Source organism: Rhagoletis pomonella, unplaced genomic scaffold, assembly GCF_013731165.1.
Source record: "Rhagoletis pomonella isolate Grant_MI unplaced genomic scaffold, Rhpom_1.0 Rhpom_scaffold_00002, whole genome shotgun sequence".
Lineage (NCBI taxonomy): Eukaryota > Metazoa > Arthropoda > Insecta > Diptera > Tephritidae > Rhagoletis > Rhagoletis pomonella.
In genome coordinates, this window is record NW_023458556.1 from 25,175,387 (window position 1) to 25,191,417 (window position 16,031).

General features: G+C 38.1%; 1 protein-coding gene across 1 annotated transcript; it reads left to right on the forward strand.

Moving 5' to 3' along the window:
* The first annotated feature begins 243 nt into the window (after nt 1–243).
* Nucleotides 244–15,955, forward strand: LOC118733332 (GATA zinc finger domain-containing protein 10-like). Its single transcript, XM_036462687.1, has 3 exons — nt 244–985; nt 14,955–15,274; nt 15,430–15,955. Exons 1-3 carry the CDS (start codon nt 244–246, stop codon nt 15,919–15,921), a joined length of 1,554 nt encoding a protein of 517 aa, XP_036318580.1. The 3' UTR covers nt 15,922–15,955.
* Nucleotides 15,956–16,031: the final 76 nt, after the last annotated feature.

The window sequence follows — 16,031 nt, forward strand, 5'->3', positions numbered from 1 at the left end:
CCAGAGAAGTTTCAGTGTGCCGCTGCGAGTTTAGTTCCATACACACTCGAAAGGACAGTCAGCGAAATTTGACACTGATTTGCGCTAATTTAATGATTTCCACTCATTAGTTGCAACGCGCATCTCTTCTCACCCCCGCTGCATTCATTTGCCCACCGCTTTTCGCAGCATCCTTGCAAGTTGGCTTTTATGCGTTTGTCTGTGCGTGCGTGCGCGCGCGCTTTGATTTACGTGTAAATTACGATGCTTAACTATCACGCACCACAGCAACAACAGCAACCACAACGAATGCAGCAATTATTGAGTAGCTCAATTTCTAATACCGACAATTTCTATTATCCGCAAATGGCAAACATGCCAGCGCTGACATTGCAAAGTGTTGGTGGCGCGAATTGTGGTGGCAGCAGTGTCCGTGGGCTGACAACGCCGGCATCATCGTTGGATCAGTTGCACAGCATGACACAGCATAATGCATTTGCTGGGCATAATTGCAACAACAACAACAACGAAAGCAATTCCAATGCTATTAATATGAGCCCGCATCAAGCGATTGCTGCTACAGCCGCTGGCACAGCCTATCAACAGCAACAGCAGCAGCAGCAGCACCAGCAACAACAACAACAACAACAACATCGACTTTATCCCCATCACCATGCCCAACATAATCATAATCATCATCACCCACATCAATCGCAAGCGGATAGAATTGCCGTCGGCAATGATGCCGTTGCTGTTGCTGTTGCTGCTTCTTCATCGGCTGCTGCTCGCTGCGGCAGCGGTGGTACTTGTTCGCCCGATGAACTTACAAAAATCGAAGATAACTATCCTCTGCATGTCGACGGCAGCAAACATTCGGAGAATGTTAAGCGATTCTCCGTGAACAACTTGCTAGAATTAGCCAATGATTGTCGCATTTCGGGCAAATTGCAGCATCAGCATCAACAGCAGGAGGAGAATGTGGATGGCACGCAAATCAACGATTTAGGTGGGTTCACTTACAAACAAGCTCATACGGTTCTTACGTAAAAAGCTGTTTAATCTTAAATTTGCTTGGAGCAAACTCTTAAATAGCTTTCACTAATCTCTGTATGCATTTATGCGTGTCGTAGAAGAATGCTCGTCGAATGAACATTTGCAAGGACTACTTATGTGGTTCTAGAAATTTTGATTACAGTGGTAGAAATAACACTGTGGGGCGGCCATTTTAGGGCATCAACCAAAGAATGAATAAAAGGTAGTATCCATACGATGCACAGTGTTCCGATTATAAAGATGTTGGTGGAAGGAAGTCGATAGACAGTTGATAGCAAAAAACCTGTTTAGCTTAGGTTAGGTTAGGTTAAGGTGACAGGCCCGCGAAAGGGGACTCACTTAGACATTTAATTGTCCATTGTGATACCACATTACATAAAAATTCATTTGAATGGTAACTGTGTAAAATTACGAGAAGCGCTGGATGCTCACAACAAAGTTCCGCAAACAGCTGATGTCCACTCTGGAAAGTCCCTCGGGAGTGTTGATGAGATGCGCACCGAGCTGCTTAGGCCTTAGTCTAGCGAATGCCGGGTAATTGAGTAGGAAGTGCTGAGATGATTCCACCTCGTCTTACAGGCAACTACGGCAATAGGGATCCGTGACAATCTTGAGTCGCACCGCGTGGGTTCCCATAGGACAATGTCCGGTCAGTACACCTGTGAGAAGCGAGCGGTGGCGCTTAGCCAGCTGCAGTAGCTCCCTCGTCCGCTCGCGGTTCACAACCGGCCAGAAGGACCAAACAAATTTGCAGGTCGGGATTTTTTCCCAGCGCTCGCTGTGCCAACTGTAAGCCCGTCTGTCCAAAAGCAGATCGCAGGTTGCCAACGGAACTTCAATTCCCTCCCTGTCCGAGGTGACGGCCTCGAGTGTGCCCTGCCTAGCGAGTTCATAAGTCCTGCAATTTCCTGTGATATATTGTGCCCTGAGACCCAAAATCAGCTTGATCTGGAAGTATTCCGAAGCAGTTGAGAGAGAGGTCAGGCTTTCCCCGACCAATTTTGGTAAAGGAACGAGCTCCGTCTTTCCAGGATTGACAGCAAGTCCGCAGCTAGTGGACCAATTTGTGACCATGTTAAGGTACCCTTACATAAGATCGTACAGAGTGTCCAATAACTTTCCTATGACGATGAGTGCCACGTCATCCGCGTAGACAATAACCCGGCATCCTCTTCTTTCCAACTCCTTCAAGACGTCGTTTGTCACGACTATCCAGAGAAAGGGTGAAAGGACACCTCCCTGCGGGGTGCCTCTGCTCACTTTACGCTGCTCAGAGGCGTTGCCCCACTCCGCTGTGACAGTTCTGTCGGGCAGCATATGTGAGATGAGCCTTACTAAGTAACTCTCGACTCCGAGCTTAGTAATGGCTCTAATTAACGCCCCAGGTAGGACATTATTGAAAGCCCCCCTCGATATCAAGGAAGGCACCTACTACAAAATCTTTATTCCTAAGAGACTCCTCTATGACTTAGACAATTGAATGCAGATCAGATTCTACGGATCTATCCTTCAAGTAGGCATGCTGGGAGAGGCTAAAACGCTCTCGAGGAATCCTGTTTCTTATGTGCAGGTCAATCAGTCTCTCAAAAGTCTTCAGTAAGAAAGATGAGAGACTGATTGGTCTGAAGTCCCTAGGAGATACATGAGAGTTCTTTCCTACATTGGGGATGAACTTGACCCTTACACTCCTCCAAGCCCCCGGGATGTACCCTCTTTCAAAGCAGCTCGCATAGATAGGGGTGAGCCAGCGGCACGAGAACTCTGTAGCCTTTTGCAGCCTGTTTAGCTTAGATGGGGAAAAATAAAATTCGTAAATACGAAATTTCACAATTTACATTTCCAAAGGAACAATATAATCGACGCTATATCGACTAATCGGTTTAGCTGCGTTTGGCTTTGAACCGTTCAATAGTGTTAGTTTTTCAAACCAGCCAAACTATGGACCAAACAAATACAAAATTGCGTTTTTTGTGTTTTTTTAAAACGTTTTTAAATTTGCAAAAAACAGTGACTCAAACAAATGACCACGTGTTAATTTTTTTTTAATATTCGTAATGTGTTTCGGGCTAGATTTTTTTGTTATTTTTCCATAAAAATACCGTCCACAGTTTCAAGGTTTATAGAAAATTTAGGAAAATTCAACAAGTTTTCATCAAAATTTTAACTTTTTAATCTGAATCTTTAGAACATTTTTGGGTATGCAGTTTTATAGCCCATAATATTTTACTCTAACGAAGTGCATGTTTCAAGCCGCTTAAAAATAACGCTGATTTTTTAAATTTCTTTTTTTTGGTGACGGATTTTTGCACTTTTTACAATATAAACGAGAATTTCATATTAAATAAAGTGCGGGAGACCGTTGGCAACAACAATTAGAAAATCAGCGTCAGTTTTTGCAAATTACACTTGTTATATAAAAAAAAAACGCAAAACCAGTCTCAAAAAAAATTTAAAAAAATCAACGCGATTTTTTAGCCGGTTGAAACTTGCAGTTCGGTAGTCTAAAATTTTTATAAAATTGTATACCCAAAAATTTTCTAAAGATTTAGATAAAAAAGTTTAAATTTGAAATTTGAAAGTTTAAATAATGAAAGTGTGTTGAATTTTCCTAAATTTTGTATAAAGTTCGAAACTGTGATTTATGTGATTTTGGTTAAAGCTTGGACGGTATTTTTATATCAAAATAACAAAAAAAAATCAACACGGGGTCATTTGTTTGAGTCACGGTATATCGCTAGTTTAGAGTGAAAAGTTGCTGTCACAATTTGAAAATTGTACAGGAGAGGAAAAAAAACTTCTTATAGCAAATTTCTTCAAGTATTTCGCAAAACTTTGAATAGAACATTTTTTCTGTTTAAAGCAAAGCACAACTCCATACGAATGAGAGGAATTCGATCTTTATTAGAAGGTTTCGTACTATTTTGGCCTTATTGAATTTTCGGAGCTTTTTTTGGACTTAGTAAATTTTCCTTTCAATGAATATAAACGAGAAAACATACCAGAAGGACCTTTAGCCTTTTACCCTTTTTGAAAGGATGCATTTGTAATTTATCAAAATATGAGTTTTCATAAAAAGTGGACTTAGCAACTTTTCACTCTAAGCTAGCGATATGATTATGAAATTCAAAAAAAATATCAAATTAAGGAGAAAGTTCTTTAGAATTTAAAAAAAAATATCAAGGGTGATATTATCACTTGCCAAGCGAACGGTTTGGCGATTCGAACGGTTAGGGGAATCGAACGGTTTGGCGAATCGAACGGTTTGGCGAATCGAATAGTTTGGCGAATCGAATTTTTTGGCGAACGCAACTAAAATGTGTATTAAGAGTGTTCGCTTGTACCAGCTTGTGCAAGGTTATTTGCAACGCGAGCACTCTTAACACCTTCTCTGCCCCTTAATGCGCTTCGCAAGTGATAATACCACCTTAAATTATCAAAATATCCTTTTAAAACTTTATTCTTGAATACCCTAAACGACTAATATACACACGACCCCATTCTCGAATTTCGTTCTTCTAACTTTATTAGATTAAAAAACAATTAAAAATAATTGGGAGGGCATTTTCAATATCTTTTCATCCGCGTGAATCAAAAAACTTATTTTTTTTTAATTTTATGGATCTTTTTCTTTCATTTGGTACCCATATTGTTGTTTTATTTACATTGCACTGAATTAAAAAACAAATTAACTATTTAATCATATCTTTGAAATTTCAAAGGCATTTTTAAAAATCCCTGACGTCAGAGAGAAAACAAAACATAGTTTAATTATATTTGAATTGTTTTTTTTTTGTTGCCCAGTGTTTTTGGTAAAACATTTAGTACCGTCTCGTTATATCTCAAAATGAGATGCATGTTTTAGAGAATTACTTTGATCTTACTTTGATTAATTGGATCTTTTCGCGCGACTTTCCAAAGATATATAATTTTTCGTATTTTAGCTTCTTTTTACGTAGTTGCGCAATGGAAATGTAATTTTTAAGTATAACTTTCGTATTTTTTTAAAAGAAAAGAGGAAAACATAATCGAAATTCCGTCATATCCTGAGCGAGTTTTAGGCGTTAAAATGAGCCAATCTTATCCATATATTTTAACTAATAACACTGTTCGGTAGACGGCTGGGGACTAGATGAAACCAAGTTTTACTGAAAGTCTGGATTGGAAATAGAAAAGTATTTTCTCAGTTTTCCCAGGTTGGCGATTTTAGGTGCTTTTTTCCAAATGAAGTTAGTGGTCGCAAAGCACCATTAAAAAAATTAAAATTTATTTAAATGAAACTAGTATACCATAAAAAAGGATTTGGGGGGGGTTTGGGTCCGAGGAATCTGAACCCGGAATTCATTTTCGCCATTAATTTTTACCAAAAACGGTAGCTGGGTGCGATTTGGTGCACAAAAAAAAAACATGAAAAAGCATTGCTTATAACATTGATGAGAAATATTGCTCGCACTTTTCTTTCATATTCCAACCATGTTTTTTTGCAGCAATTTATATTGTTTTAAAAGCTGCTCTGCGACCACCTACTTCAAATTAATAAAAAACGCTTAAAATCGACATTCTGGGAAATTTGAGAAGTTACATCAGACTTGCTTTCTTAATTTCTATAGATATTTGATTAGCTCGGGGTTGGCTTTCTATTACATCGGTTTTTGGGTGTTTTCACAAAACTATCACGAATTTTGTCATGAAACTTTGCGGGGATGTTAAGAATCGTATATATTTACATTATTTATCAATCTTTTCACTTTATTAGTACATAATTAACTAAACTAGTATTTAACTAATTTGTTGTTAGATTCGTTGCAGTTTGACTAGCAAATTTTCATATAAAAAGAGCACTCAACACTTATATTTTGATAAATATACCATCTTTCCAATGTTCACGTGTATTTTGTACGCATTAAATGTACTTTGTTACATTTTTTAACAATATAAAACGCATTTAATAATTTCACTACTTTTCTTCAACAAAGTAAACAAGCAAACAAATCAAAATGCCTGTAATGCTACCAGATGTTCGAAAATTAAATAGGTGCACTAAAATGAAGAGATATTCAACAATCTACTCCTGTTTCATAATGATCTCGATAACATTAGGGAATAAATGAGTATGTTTGCAGCGCTTAAAAAAACCAATACTTTGATAAATAATGAAAGTTTTTAATAAAAAATCGCATGATTTTATATAAATAATTTTTTTATAAAAACCAATACTTCGATAAATAGCGAAAATTGTTAATACAAAATCGCGCGATTTTTTGTTAAAAATTTTCGACTGCGGCCCTTAAAAAAAAAAACAATACTTCGGTAAATAATGAAAATTTTTTATAAAGAATTGCGCGATTTTTTATTAAAAATTTTCGCCTGCGGCGAAATATGCGATAAATGATGAACATTTTCATTAAAATCAGTACTTCGCCTGCGACTATTTTTTCATGTAAAACTGTATTTCAATATTAAGTGAAAATTTTCAATAAAAAACCCCCGACTTTTTTTACTATTCTCATCATCTGGCAGCACCAACATCTGTGATAATTTTCAACACTTCCATGTAATCAACGAAATTTGTATGGTGAATTGTGCAACTTTAAAAGTTAATAACTTTTCAAATAGAAGCCTCCGCGCTCTGGGTCACTTTTAGAATCGGAAAAAGCTGTTCTACACGCCCTCATTTCTTTTTTGTTTAATTTGGACCGAATTTAAGGAAAAGTTTCCCTTTTTAAATTTCCTAAAGAGCGGAGGTTAAATTGAATGAAAAATCTTCTTTTTTTCTTAATTTGGTTCTCAATTCTATTTAATTTATTGACAGATTGTACAAGGCAAGTTTACTCGATTTCAGCACGATTTGCTTATACATAAATTACAAAGGAGCCGTAAATTACGATAATGTGAAAGGCTTTAAAAGTATTGTCGGAAACGAGTTGAAACAATGTTGCAATGAGGGTATGAGTGAAAATAGCCATTACAATTAATCCTATCATAAGTAAGGAGCTATTGCATGGACAAGGTAAAAATGAAGGACATTTGCAATTGTCTACTCCATAAAAAAAGCTTCTGAAATATGCGATTTTTGGGAAGTGGCACTAATATTTACTTTCTGCATTATCCGAAAATAAAAACATTATCTAGTTTTCAAAGTGTACGATTAAGCCTGGTTTATATGTATGTGTATATTTTAAGAGAAATTTCTCTAACTTAAAAAGCTAACATTTACAAAAAAAATTTAAATATTTCAATAGGATGGTATATATTTAGTAGATATGTAGGTATGTGCCACTGACGCATACACCTTAGCAAATATTTACGCTTACCATTGAGTAGATTTTTAGTGTCTTGCGTATGAATGCATAGCAGCTTTTCAATTTGAAGGAAAAACTGAAAAATTCCAACATTCTCACAACTGACATAATGCTAATTCATGTTGACAGTGCCGGCTGCTGCTGACAGCCAGAAAGGCAGACACAACCAGCAAAGCAAGAAGAAGAAGAGTAACCGCAAGCACGCGTGAACACCGCAATGACGCACGCACACATATGTAGGTACACCACGATTCTAATAGGTGCACTCTCACTCAAAGCAAGACTGTAGAGCGGTCAGAATTCTGCACGGAAGCTTATTCCAGCAACTACCCACCTACATACATACATACATGCTTAGAAGCGAATGCATTTTCATTTTAGCGAGAAATTTTAGTGGTTTCCGGTGAACTTTTTGTAGTTGGGTACGAGAGGTGAAAAAGAGTGCGTTTGCTGTGTTGGACAATGAAAACTAAATTTTTTTGCTTTTTTACTAATTTTCATGTTCAAATTGCTAAACTTGCATAATTAATTTCATATTTTTGCTGACACTTTTTAGTATACCCAATACGTTGCCTTCCCTGCGAGCTGCTAGATACCGCAGTTTAGCGTTTTTTTTTTATTGCTGAGCGCTGCTGCTCACGCGGGATGTGTTGTAGGCAAAGATATAAAAATACAACAACTGCAGGCGCATTACTTCGACTTTAGCTGCGTTGTTCTTTGCTGCTGATGCGGCATTTTCAATGTCCAACTTAATTTAGTTGAGTTGCATGCCGCATGTGCAACGATGCAACACGCGCTGTATCCTTTTCAACTGTGTGCCACGCTCATGGTGCGGCTTCTCGGTCGTTTGGCTCTTGTGTGTGGGGTGTTGAATGTATGTAGTTTCTGTCGCATGTATGTATGTATGTACGTGTGTATGTAATTTTCGTTACGTTGCTTGGCACTGCGCTTTCTATTTGACTTTTCGTACAATTTTGTTGCATTGATCTTCTACTTGCAACATTTCCATGTGGCTGCTGATGTGAGATGCTATTTGTTCTCCATTTCTCTGCTTTTAGTGTCACTCAAAGGGTAGCGATTACCCCGGAGTATTCGTTTTTTATGCGATCCCACATTGCTTTGACAGCCAACAATTCCTCAGGGGCAGCGGCTATTTTTTTTTTTTTTTTTTTGTTTTTATGCGCAAGAACACATGGAACAACAACTGTGTACTTACTTTTAACATTGAGCGCAAATGTGCTGTGCAGCGCAGCGGTATTTGAAGTTCGGTGACAAATTGGCATCACTTGTGATGTGACAGATTTATTTAGTGCTGCTCACCGCTTTGTTGGGTATTTTGTTTTTTAGTGCATACGCACACTTAGATACACTTGAATTGCGAGCTGTATAGTTTTGTTTATTCGCTTTAATATAAACACCACTTTTTTTTAATGCTCCTCTGCTTTTTTACTCCCCTCAATGGGTAATTGACTGAGTTATTGTCTCTATAAAAAAAGTGTTAAATTTATTATTGCCGTTTGCGGGTAATTGTTGCTGTTGTTGTTCTTTACTGTTCCTCATTTCATTCAAGTATTTATTGCGGTTTCAGCTTCTTTGCCGTATGTGTACATTAAAATAATTCAGCAACTTAATATGCGTGGTAGTGTTTCGATTATTTCATTCTTCACTTTTTATTCTTAGTTAGTTTGCTCACTTAACTGCAGTATAGCCCGTCAGTTGTTTCCGTCGCAACTCATCAAAATTGAGACATATCACATCAAGCGTGTAAGTAATACATCAACGTTTGTGAATTGCCGCTAAATGCCGCCCAGCCAGGTTAACTTACACAAAGGCCTCCTCTGATCAGATCTATGATGCGCCCCACTCATAATACTTGGTGGTGCTTTCCACCTACAAAATTGTATATATTTTCGTATGCATTTCAAAAATCCAGTAAATGGCACACATCTACAGTGCGGTGCAAAACAAAAAACTGTATGCGTATATTAAAAATTACATATTTTCACTGTAATTACAGGGCCGATGAACTCCCAGAATGCCGAGTGAAATCCCTGGAATGCAAGTGGTTTGGTTCCGTACAGATCGGAGATCGTCTACGAAACTCCTAATGCTAAACTCGATGCAAGCAGAAGTCCATAGAGCTCTCATCGTTACGGACATCTGAAAAAGGAGGAGAGTAGTTCCACTCCGTCCGATAACCCTCCTTTCCCTGATAGCGCAGACACTTGAGTCCTTGCTACTCTCGCATTTTACGTACCACCTGACCCCAGCGAGGCATCAGCAGGGATTCCCTACACACAGCCCAGCAACAGCACTTACCGCAATAAACACTCAGATAACTCGTGGCCAGTAGCTTTGGATCTGTCAAAAGACACTTAGGCTTCCTCTCTCTCACAGCGGCTCACACTGCGGTCAGCGAGTTATTTGAGTGGTCGAAATTCGTTAATAATTTCAGAGGTAAAACCAGCAAACCCAGAAACAGGGCGATGTCCTTTCCCCGGCTCTGTTTAATTATTAAATCTCATAGCTCCCTCAACCGCAAGAGGGAGTCTCTATTGTCTCTTGAGCTGACGACTGCTCGAGAATGGCGTCTGGGAATGGAATTGATGACTTGTGCTCGAAAGTAAACGGCTACTTCTCCGAGCTTTCTCGCTTCTTCACTGCAAGGAGCCTAACCCTCTTCCCTACGAAATCCTTGGAAACCTTATCTAACACCTGAAAGGAGGAGGTCAGACTGCAGCTGGGTATTCACGACGGCCTTGTTTACCGTTGTGGATTTCATTCAGAGCTGATGTCTGTATTTTTCAAGATAACGTTATGGGCAGAGTGTGTTGGGATGCCTTAAACATATATTCCATAAGCCTTGACTTTGGTGCGTTTAAATAAGCTTACTGAAACTTATCCCGGAATCGGACTGTCGAGCTAAGTTAAGCCACCAACCTCTTCCTTGTATATTGGGTATAGGCTTACTGTACTATTTTATACATAAATGCATTTATATGTACAAATGTATATGCATTATATGCGCACCATTTGGTAAAATTTACTTTATATATATACGAGATACAAAAAGGTTAAAATATTATTTTTCTAGGAAAGAAAGGTTAAATTAAGGCTAAATTTTGCTCCACACTGTAGGTACTACAATACGAGAAAGACTAGGTATGTACCTCACAGCGATCAAAGCGTTTTTTTTTTTTGGTTTTCTGTGTTCATATACACGGTTGCTGGTGCTCTCACCCTCATATAAACGTCAAGACTTTTGCTTTTATGTTGACAGTTCGGTTATGCGCCGCTGTCAAACCAAAATCACATGCACCGCCTTTCAAAAATTGCCCACATATGGCGCGTGTGTGTGCGGCGATTTATCATCACAGTAGCATATCATGCCGCCAACAGAAACAACAACAATGCGTACGCATAATTCAAGTGGCTGTCGGCATGGCGTGTCTGCCTACCGCAACCGAAATGAATAATTAAATTTTAAAGAGCACTAAATTTTCACCTAATTATAAATCATCATTGCATTGTTTTTATTTTTATTTTTCCTTTTGACACATACATACATACATACATGGCTGTGTATAAGTACATACATATGTATGGTTTTCGGTGCCCCTGATTTCCACGATTACCGGCTGCCGTTTGCTGACTGCCTCCTTCACTTCATTTTTGTGAGTTACGCGTGTTCCGGCGTAATTTGTGTCATCGCATGGATCAGTGAGATTGCAATTTGTGGTTTGTTGACAAGCAAATTCGCAGGGCATGACAGTATACACATATGTAAAACTGTATATACACAAACATATGTATGTATGAGAGTTTCTCTATACAAATTTTAGAGAATTTATGCAAAGTAAAATAAAAGAGTTTTATATGTTAATGAATTTTTGTCAGAATCTTTTGATAAATCTCTAGTTAAGGCTTCCAGATTTCGGCATCGAGCTACAAGCAGAAGTCGCCGTTATCAAGGCGAGGGGCAGTGTGACAATCAGGACTCTGGATTCATTGGCTTCCAAATCCGCTTCATTGGGTACCGGATTATAGCTAAATAGCAAGAAATGACATGATTAATGAGCTGGGGCAACAGGACATTCTCTAGATCGCCTACAAGCTGCTCTTTAATAAATATAGTACATCAATACGGCTCAGCGATTTATTTTCTTTATTCCATTTTCAAGATAAACTAGTTCAGGGGGTCTACTCTGCATTGCGATTCGAAAGGCGACACGGACTAATAAAAATTCATAGTGCCAAGTATTCGAATCCGAACGATTTGCTTTTCGAATCACAGTACAGAGTAGACCCCCAGCTAGGTAAAATTTCTTGTAGAACAACCCGTCAACTTTGGCGATGGTCACGGCTTGTGTAACCGGCCATTGGCTATTTGGCAGGCACTCTTCAAGACTAGGAATATTCTCCGATGAATATTGCAGAAGTTGCAGAGATGAGGAAGAGGAAGAAACCGTAGAGCACTACTTCTGTAGTTGCCCAGCTTTGGCCAAGAGGAGAGCAGACTTTTTAGGTAGGTGCCTCTTTAGCTCTCTTACGGAATTATCAGGCGTAGGAATAAAGCCAATCCTACGCTTTATAAGAGCTAGAAAAGTTTTATAGTCACTGAGGTTCCCGTATTCTGCAGTTATACCACAATGGACCTTCAAAAGGTCTAGGTGAGTTGGTCATTTGAACCGACTGCCACATCAACCTAACCTAACCTAACCTAATGATAAGGTGTTCTCGAGAATGTGTTTTATTAAAATTTTAGTTTCTTTAGCATCTCACGACCGCTATTCTTTGCGCGTAAAAGCATTGTCTGCAAGCTCTTGAAGCCAATGACAAGCCCATTTTGAAGTAATATCCTCCGGAAAGAAAATTCAAGCGATTGTCAAATTTATATTTGAGGTAATCGTGTTTCATGATGGGATATTTATATCGCTAGTAAATATGTATTGTAGGTATGTATGCTTCTCAAACGTATTGACCCATTAAATATTTGACGAGCAAATCTTTCAGCAAATGTTAACACTAAATCATTATTTTACGAGTTTTTAATTCGATTACAGGCTAATGTGTTGTCACTCAGCACAACATAGCTAATGGTCTACATAAAGTATGTAGCACAAAGTGAAAGGAATTTCTGCTTAAAATTTTTATGAGCGCCAAAAGTAATGAAAGTGAAAGTATAAAATGAGAAAATTAAGCAGAAATATGTGAAAAGCGTTGCCCATGAAAACCATTAAAGGATGTGTGAGTGTTTGTTATTTCTGGAGACTGCTGTCTGTCTGTCTGTCTGTCTATTGCCAGCTGGCAAAAGGTGTTAAATAAGCAATAACTTCAGTTGTCTTACTTGTGTCACTAGTTAGAGTGAGCACAGTTGACCAATTTTGTTATTGCCGCACTTGGTATTGTTTGCGAGATTGTAAACACACACACACATATGTATGTACATACGCTGCGCGACAAGATGACAATATATTTAATGATGCACCAAAGCAACCCAATGAAATTGACAGCCAGCGTCAGCACATAAAATTTGTTTTGATGAGTCCTCTGGCGCTATTGATGCTCGGCAAATGCTGACGCGTCGTAAAAATTTCATGTTTCACAAGCTGCATGGATGTGGGTATGTGTAATGATATATGTATTTAGTACTAGTGGGGGTATGGGGGTACATATGTGGTCATTTGTTCCCTAAAGTGTAATTTGAGCTTTGATTTTGAGTTTACTCACATTTCGTGGAATTGACTTAGTGTTTTTATGCCGCTAAACAAGATAGCTAGGAAATTTTCTTATTTAGTTGTGAAATGTCCAATAAATGTGGCTTAAAGTTGTTCACAGTTACGCAAGGATCATTTCTAAGAGTGTGGTACTTAATATATTTTAAGAGCGCATGGAAGATTTTGATAAATGAAAATATTCGGAAAAGACCTGTGCTGGGCATATATGTACTGTACATACATATACACTCTAAAAATTACATGTAAAACTACTACTGAAAAGTGATTATATTTCAACCAGAACCTGTGTAATTATACGCACAAGATATTCAGGATTTGATTTTGAACATGAGATGTTTAAAAAATACACATAAATAAACATGAAATGTTTAAAATTGTAAAAAAAATTCGAAGTAAAGACATATTTTTTACTAATAATAAACATTAAGTGCTTATATTTACTCAATTTTAAACACTTTGTGTGTAATTTTCTCTACGTGACAAATATTATATGTAAAAGTAAACAGACAGTGTTTAATTTTGCACACCAGTAACCAGTTTCCTCTCTTTATATACGTAAATTTAAACAAACAATTTTTAGAGCAAATTTTAAACATTTTTTGTGTAAACTGTGAATTTGTGAAAAATAAATGTTTAGAACTCAGCAAACAAATTTGAAATTTGTTCAACGCCAAATATATCGAGCCCTAAGCGCGAAAAAACGTAACTGCCAAAAAGCAAATTTTACAGGAGAGACGTATTCTTGTTTTTTTCTTAATCTGTTTGGAAAACATATTTGAAATTCTTAATGTAGTCTAAGTCCGGTTCAATACAAGTGATAGACTCATTTTTATCTTCATTTAACTTAATTTGTAGGCGAAATTAGTGAATTTGGCGCTTACGTTAATTGAATTTCCCCAAAAAACTTTGAAAAAACTTATTTTATTTTCTTTTTTGTACACATTGACATATATAAAAATATAAATAAATGTATAAAAATATATATTTACAGTCAGTATTTACAGGACACTACTAGCTTCCATGTCGCTTACGTTATTTTTGCGGTAACTCAAAACAGCAGATGTCGCTTACGATAAAATTGAAAGTCGTATATCTCTGTGACTATGACGATTGACGATCAAATTTTTTAACAGTTGACCTGTTATGGGTTTAAGAACAATTCTACATCAAAAAACTAATTTCGAAAAATATATCGCTTACGTTAATTTCGCGGTTAGGCTCGATATGATAAGTAAAAGTAAACAAGCAGTGTTTAATTTAATTAACACGGTGTGTAAATTTGCATTCATTAAGAGAGGAAATAGGTTACCTATCTTAATATGCGCAAATTTAAACAAACATTTTTTAGAGTGTACATAATTCTTTGTTGGAATTTATGCCTCAATTTGATTTTATAATACTTGAACTCTTCATTATAGCAAGATTATATTTTCAGAATTTTTAAGCGTGAATATTTTCTTCGATTTCCGCTATCGACCTTTATTGAACTTATGGATTTTTTTTCTATAAAAAATAGTGCCTTTTTGTTGCCCTTACCATAGTATTTGTGCGAAGAGGGCAATGAGAAGGTAACATTTTTCGTTAGAAAGGAAAATTGCATTGGTTCGGTGTAAAAGATCTACACAATCGATAACTTGTTGTTTCGATAATTCTTTTTCTATCGGAAATCCGAGGTCTCCGAGGTGGTCCTATGCTAATTTGGTTTATCTCCGATCATTGTAACATGAAGAAATTAACGGTACTCCTAAACATGTATATGAGAATTGAAGTCAGTTTTGTTTTTTGCTTAAAAGTACTTGTACATATATTGTTGTTTTCTTGCATTTTTCCACATCCGCTTTAAAATATTAATAACTTGTTTTCACTCCTCCTCGCTCTTTTTCAGATAGTAGCTTTCGTAGCAGCAGTGACGATTACCCTGAAACGTACAGCCAACACCTGCACTCACACACCACGCACATGCTGCAGCAACATACAAATAACCAACACCAACAACTCCATTCGCAACATTCACAACATCCTCCGCAAACACGTGCGCCGTCGGCAACACAGCAACACTCACGCAAACCGCGTCGAAATCGCACCACTTTCACCTCTGGCCAATTGACTGCACTGGAAAAGGTCTTTGAACGCACCCACTATCCGGACGCATTTGTGCGCGAAGAACTGGCCACCAAGGTGGGGCTGAGTGAAGCGCGTGTGCAGGTGAGTGTTTGTCATAAAATTGCAAATGAAATTTTAATACCTGCGCATGCAATGAATGCCCGACATTTCTTATAATTCTTCATCGCCACCGTTCACCTTACTCTGCTGCTACATACATACATATATACAAACATACAAATATATTTTTGTTCCAGGTCTGGTTTCAAAATAGACGCGCAAAATTTCGTCGCAATGAACGCAGCTCAACGAGTGGTCGCTCCATATTGGCGAGTACACCTCAACCGGTGCCGCCCATCACAGTCACGCACAAATTCGATAAATCCATTGCTGGCAGTGGTGGTGCAGGTGGATTTTTTCATCAACAAATGGATCATGCGGCCGCAGCAGCAGCCGCATACACGCTGAGCTTTCCTACGCTTGGCATGTATTCGACGGCGGCGGTGGCCGCGGCTGCTGCAAAAAATTATGCAAATTCCTATAGTGCATTTGGGAGTGCAGCATCGGTGGCAAGCGCCGCGGCTGATGGGCTCACTGGGGCTGCGGGTGGTGGAGGTGGCGTCGGCGGTGGCGGTGGTGCAGGCTGCGGCTTCTTTGGTTCGTCGAATTATTGTGCGCCAGCGGTTGGCTATCAGCACAGCTATGCACCGTTAAGGTACAAGGCAGCACCGGGGTTTTCTGCGTTATGAACGTGGTTTGTGAAGAGCGGCAGATAAGTGAATAAAAAAGTACAAGTTAGTTAAATTTTCAATAATCTACTGAGAACGATTCGTTTAATAAAATATTTATTCCGTTAATA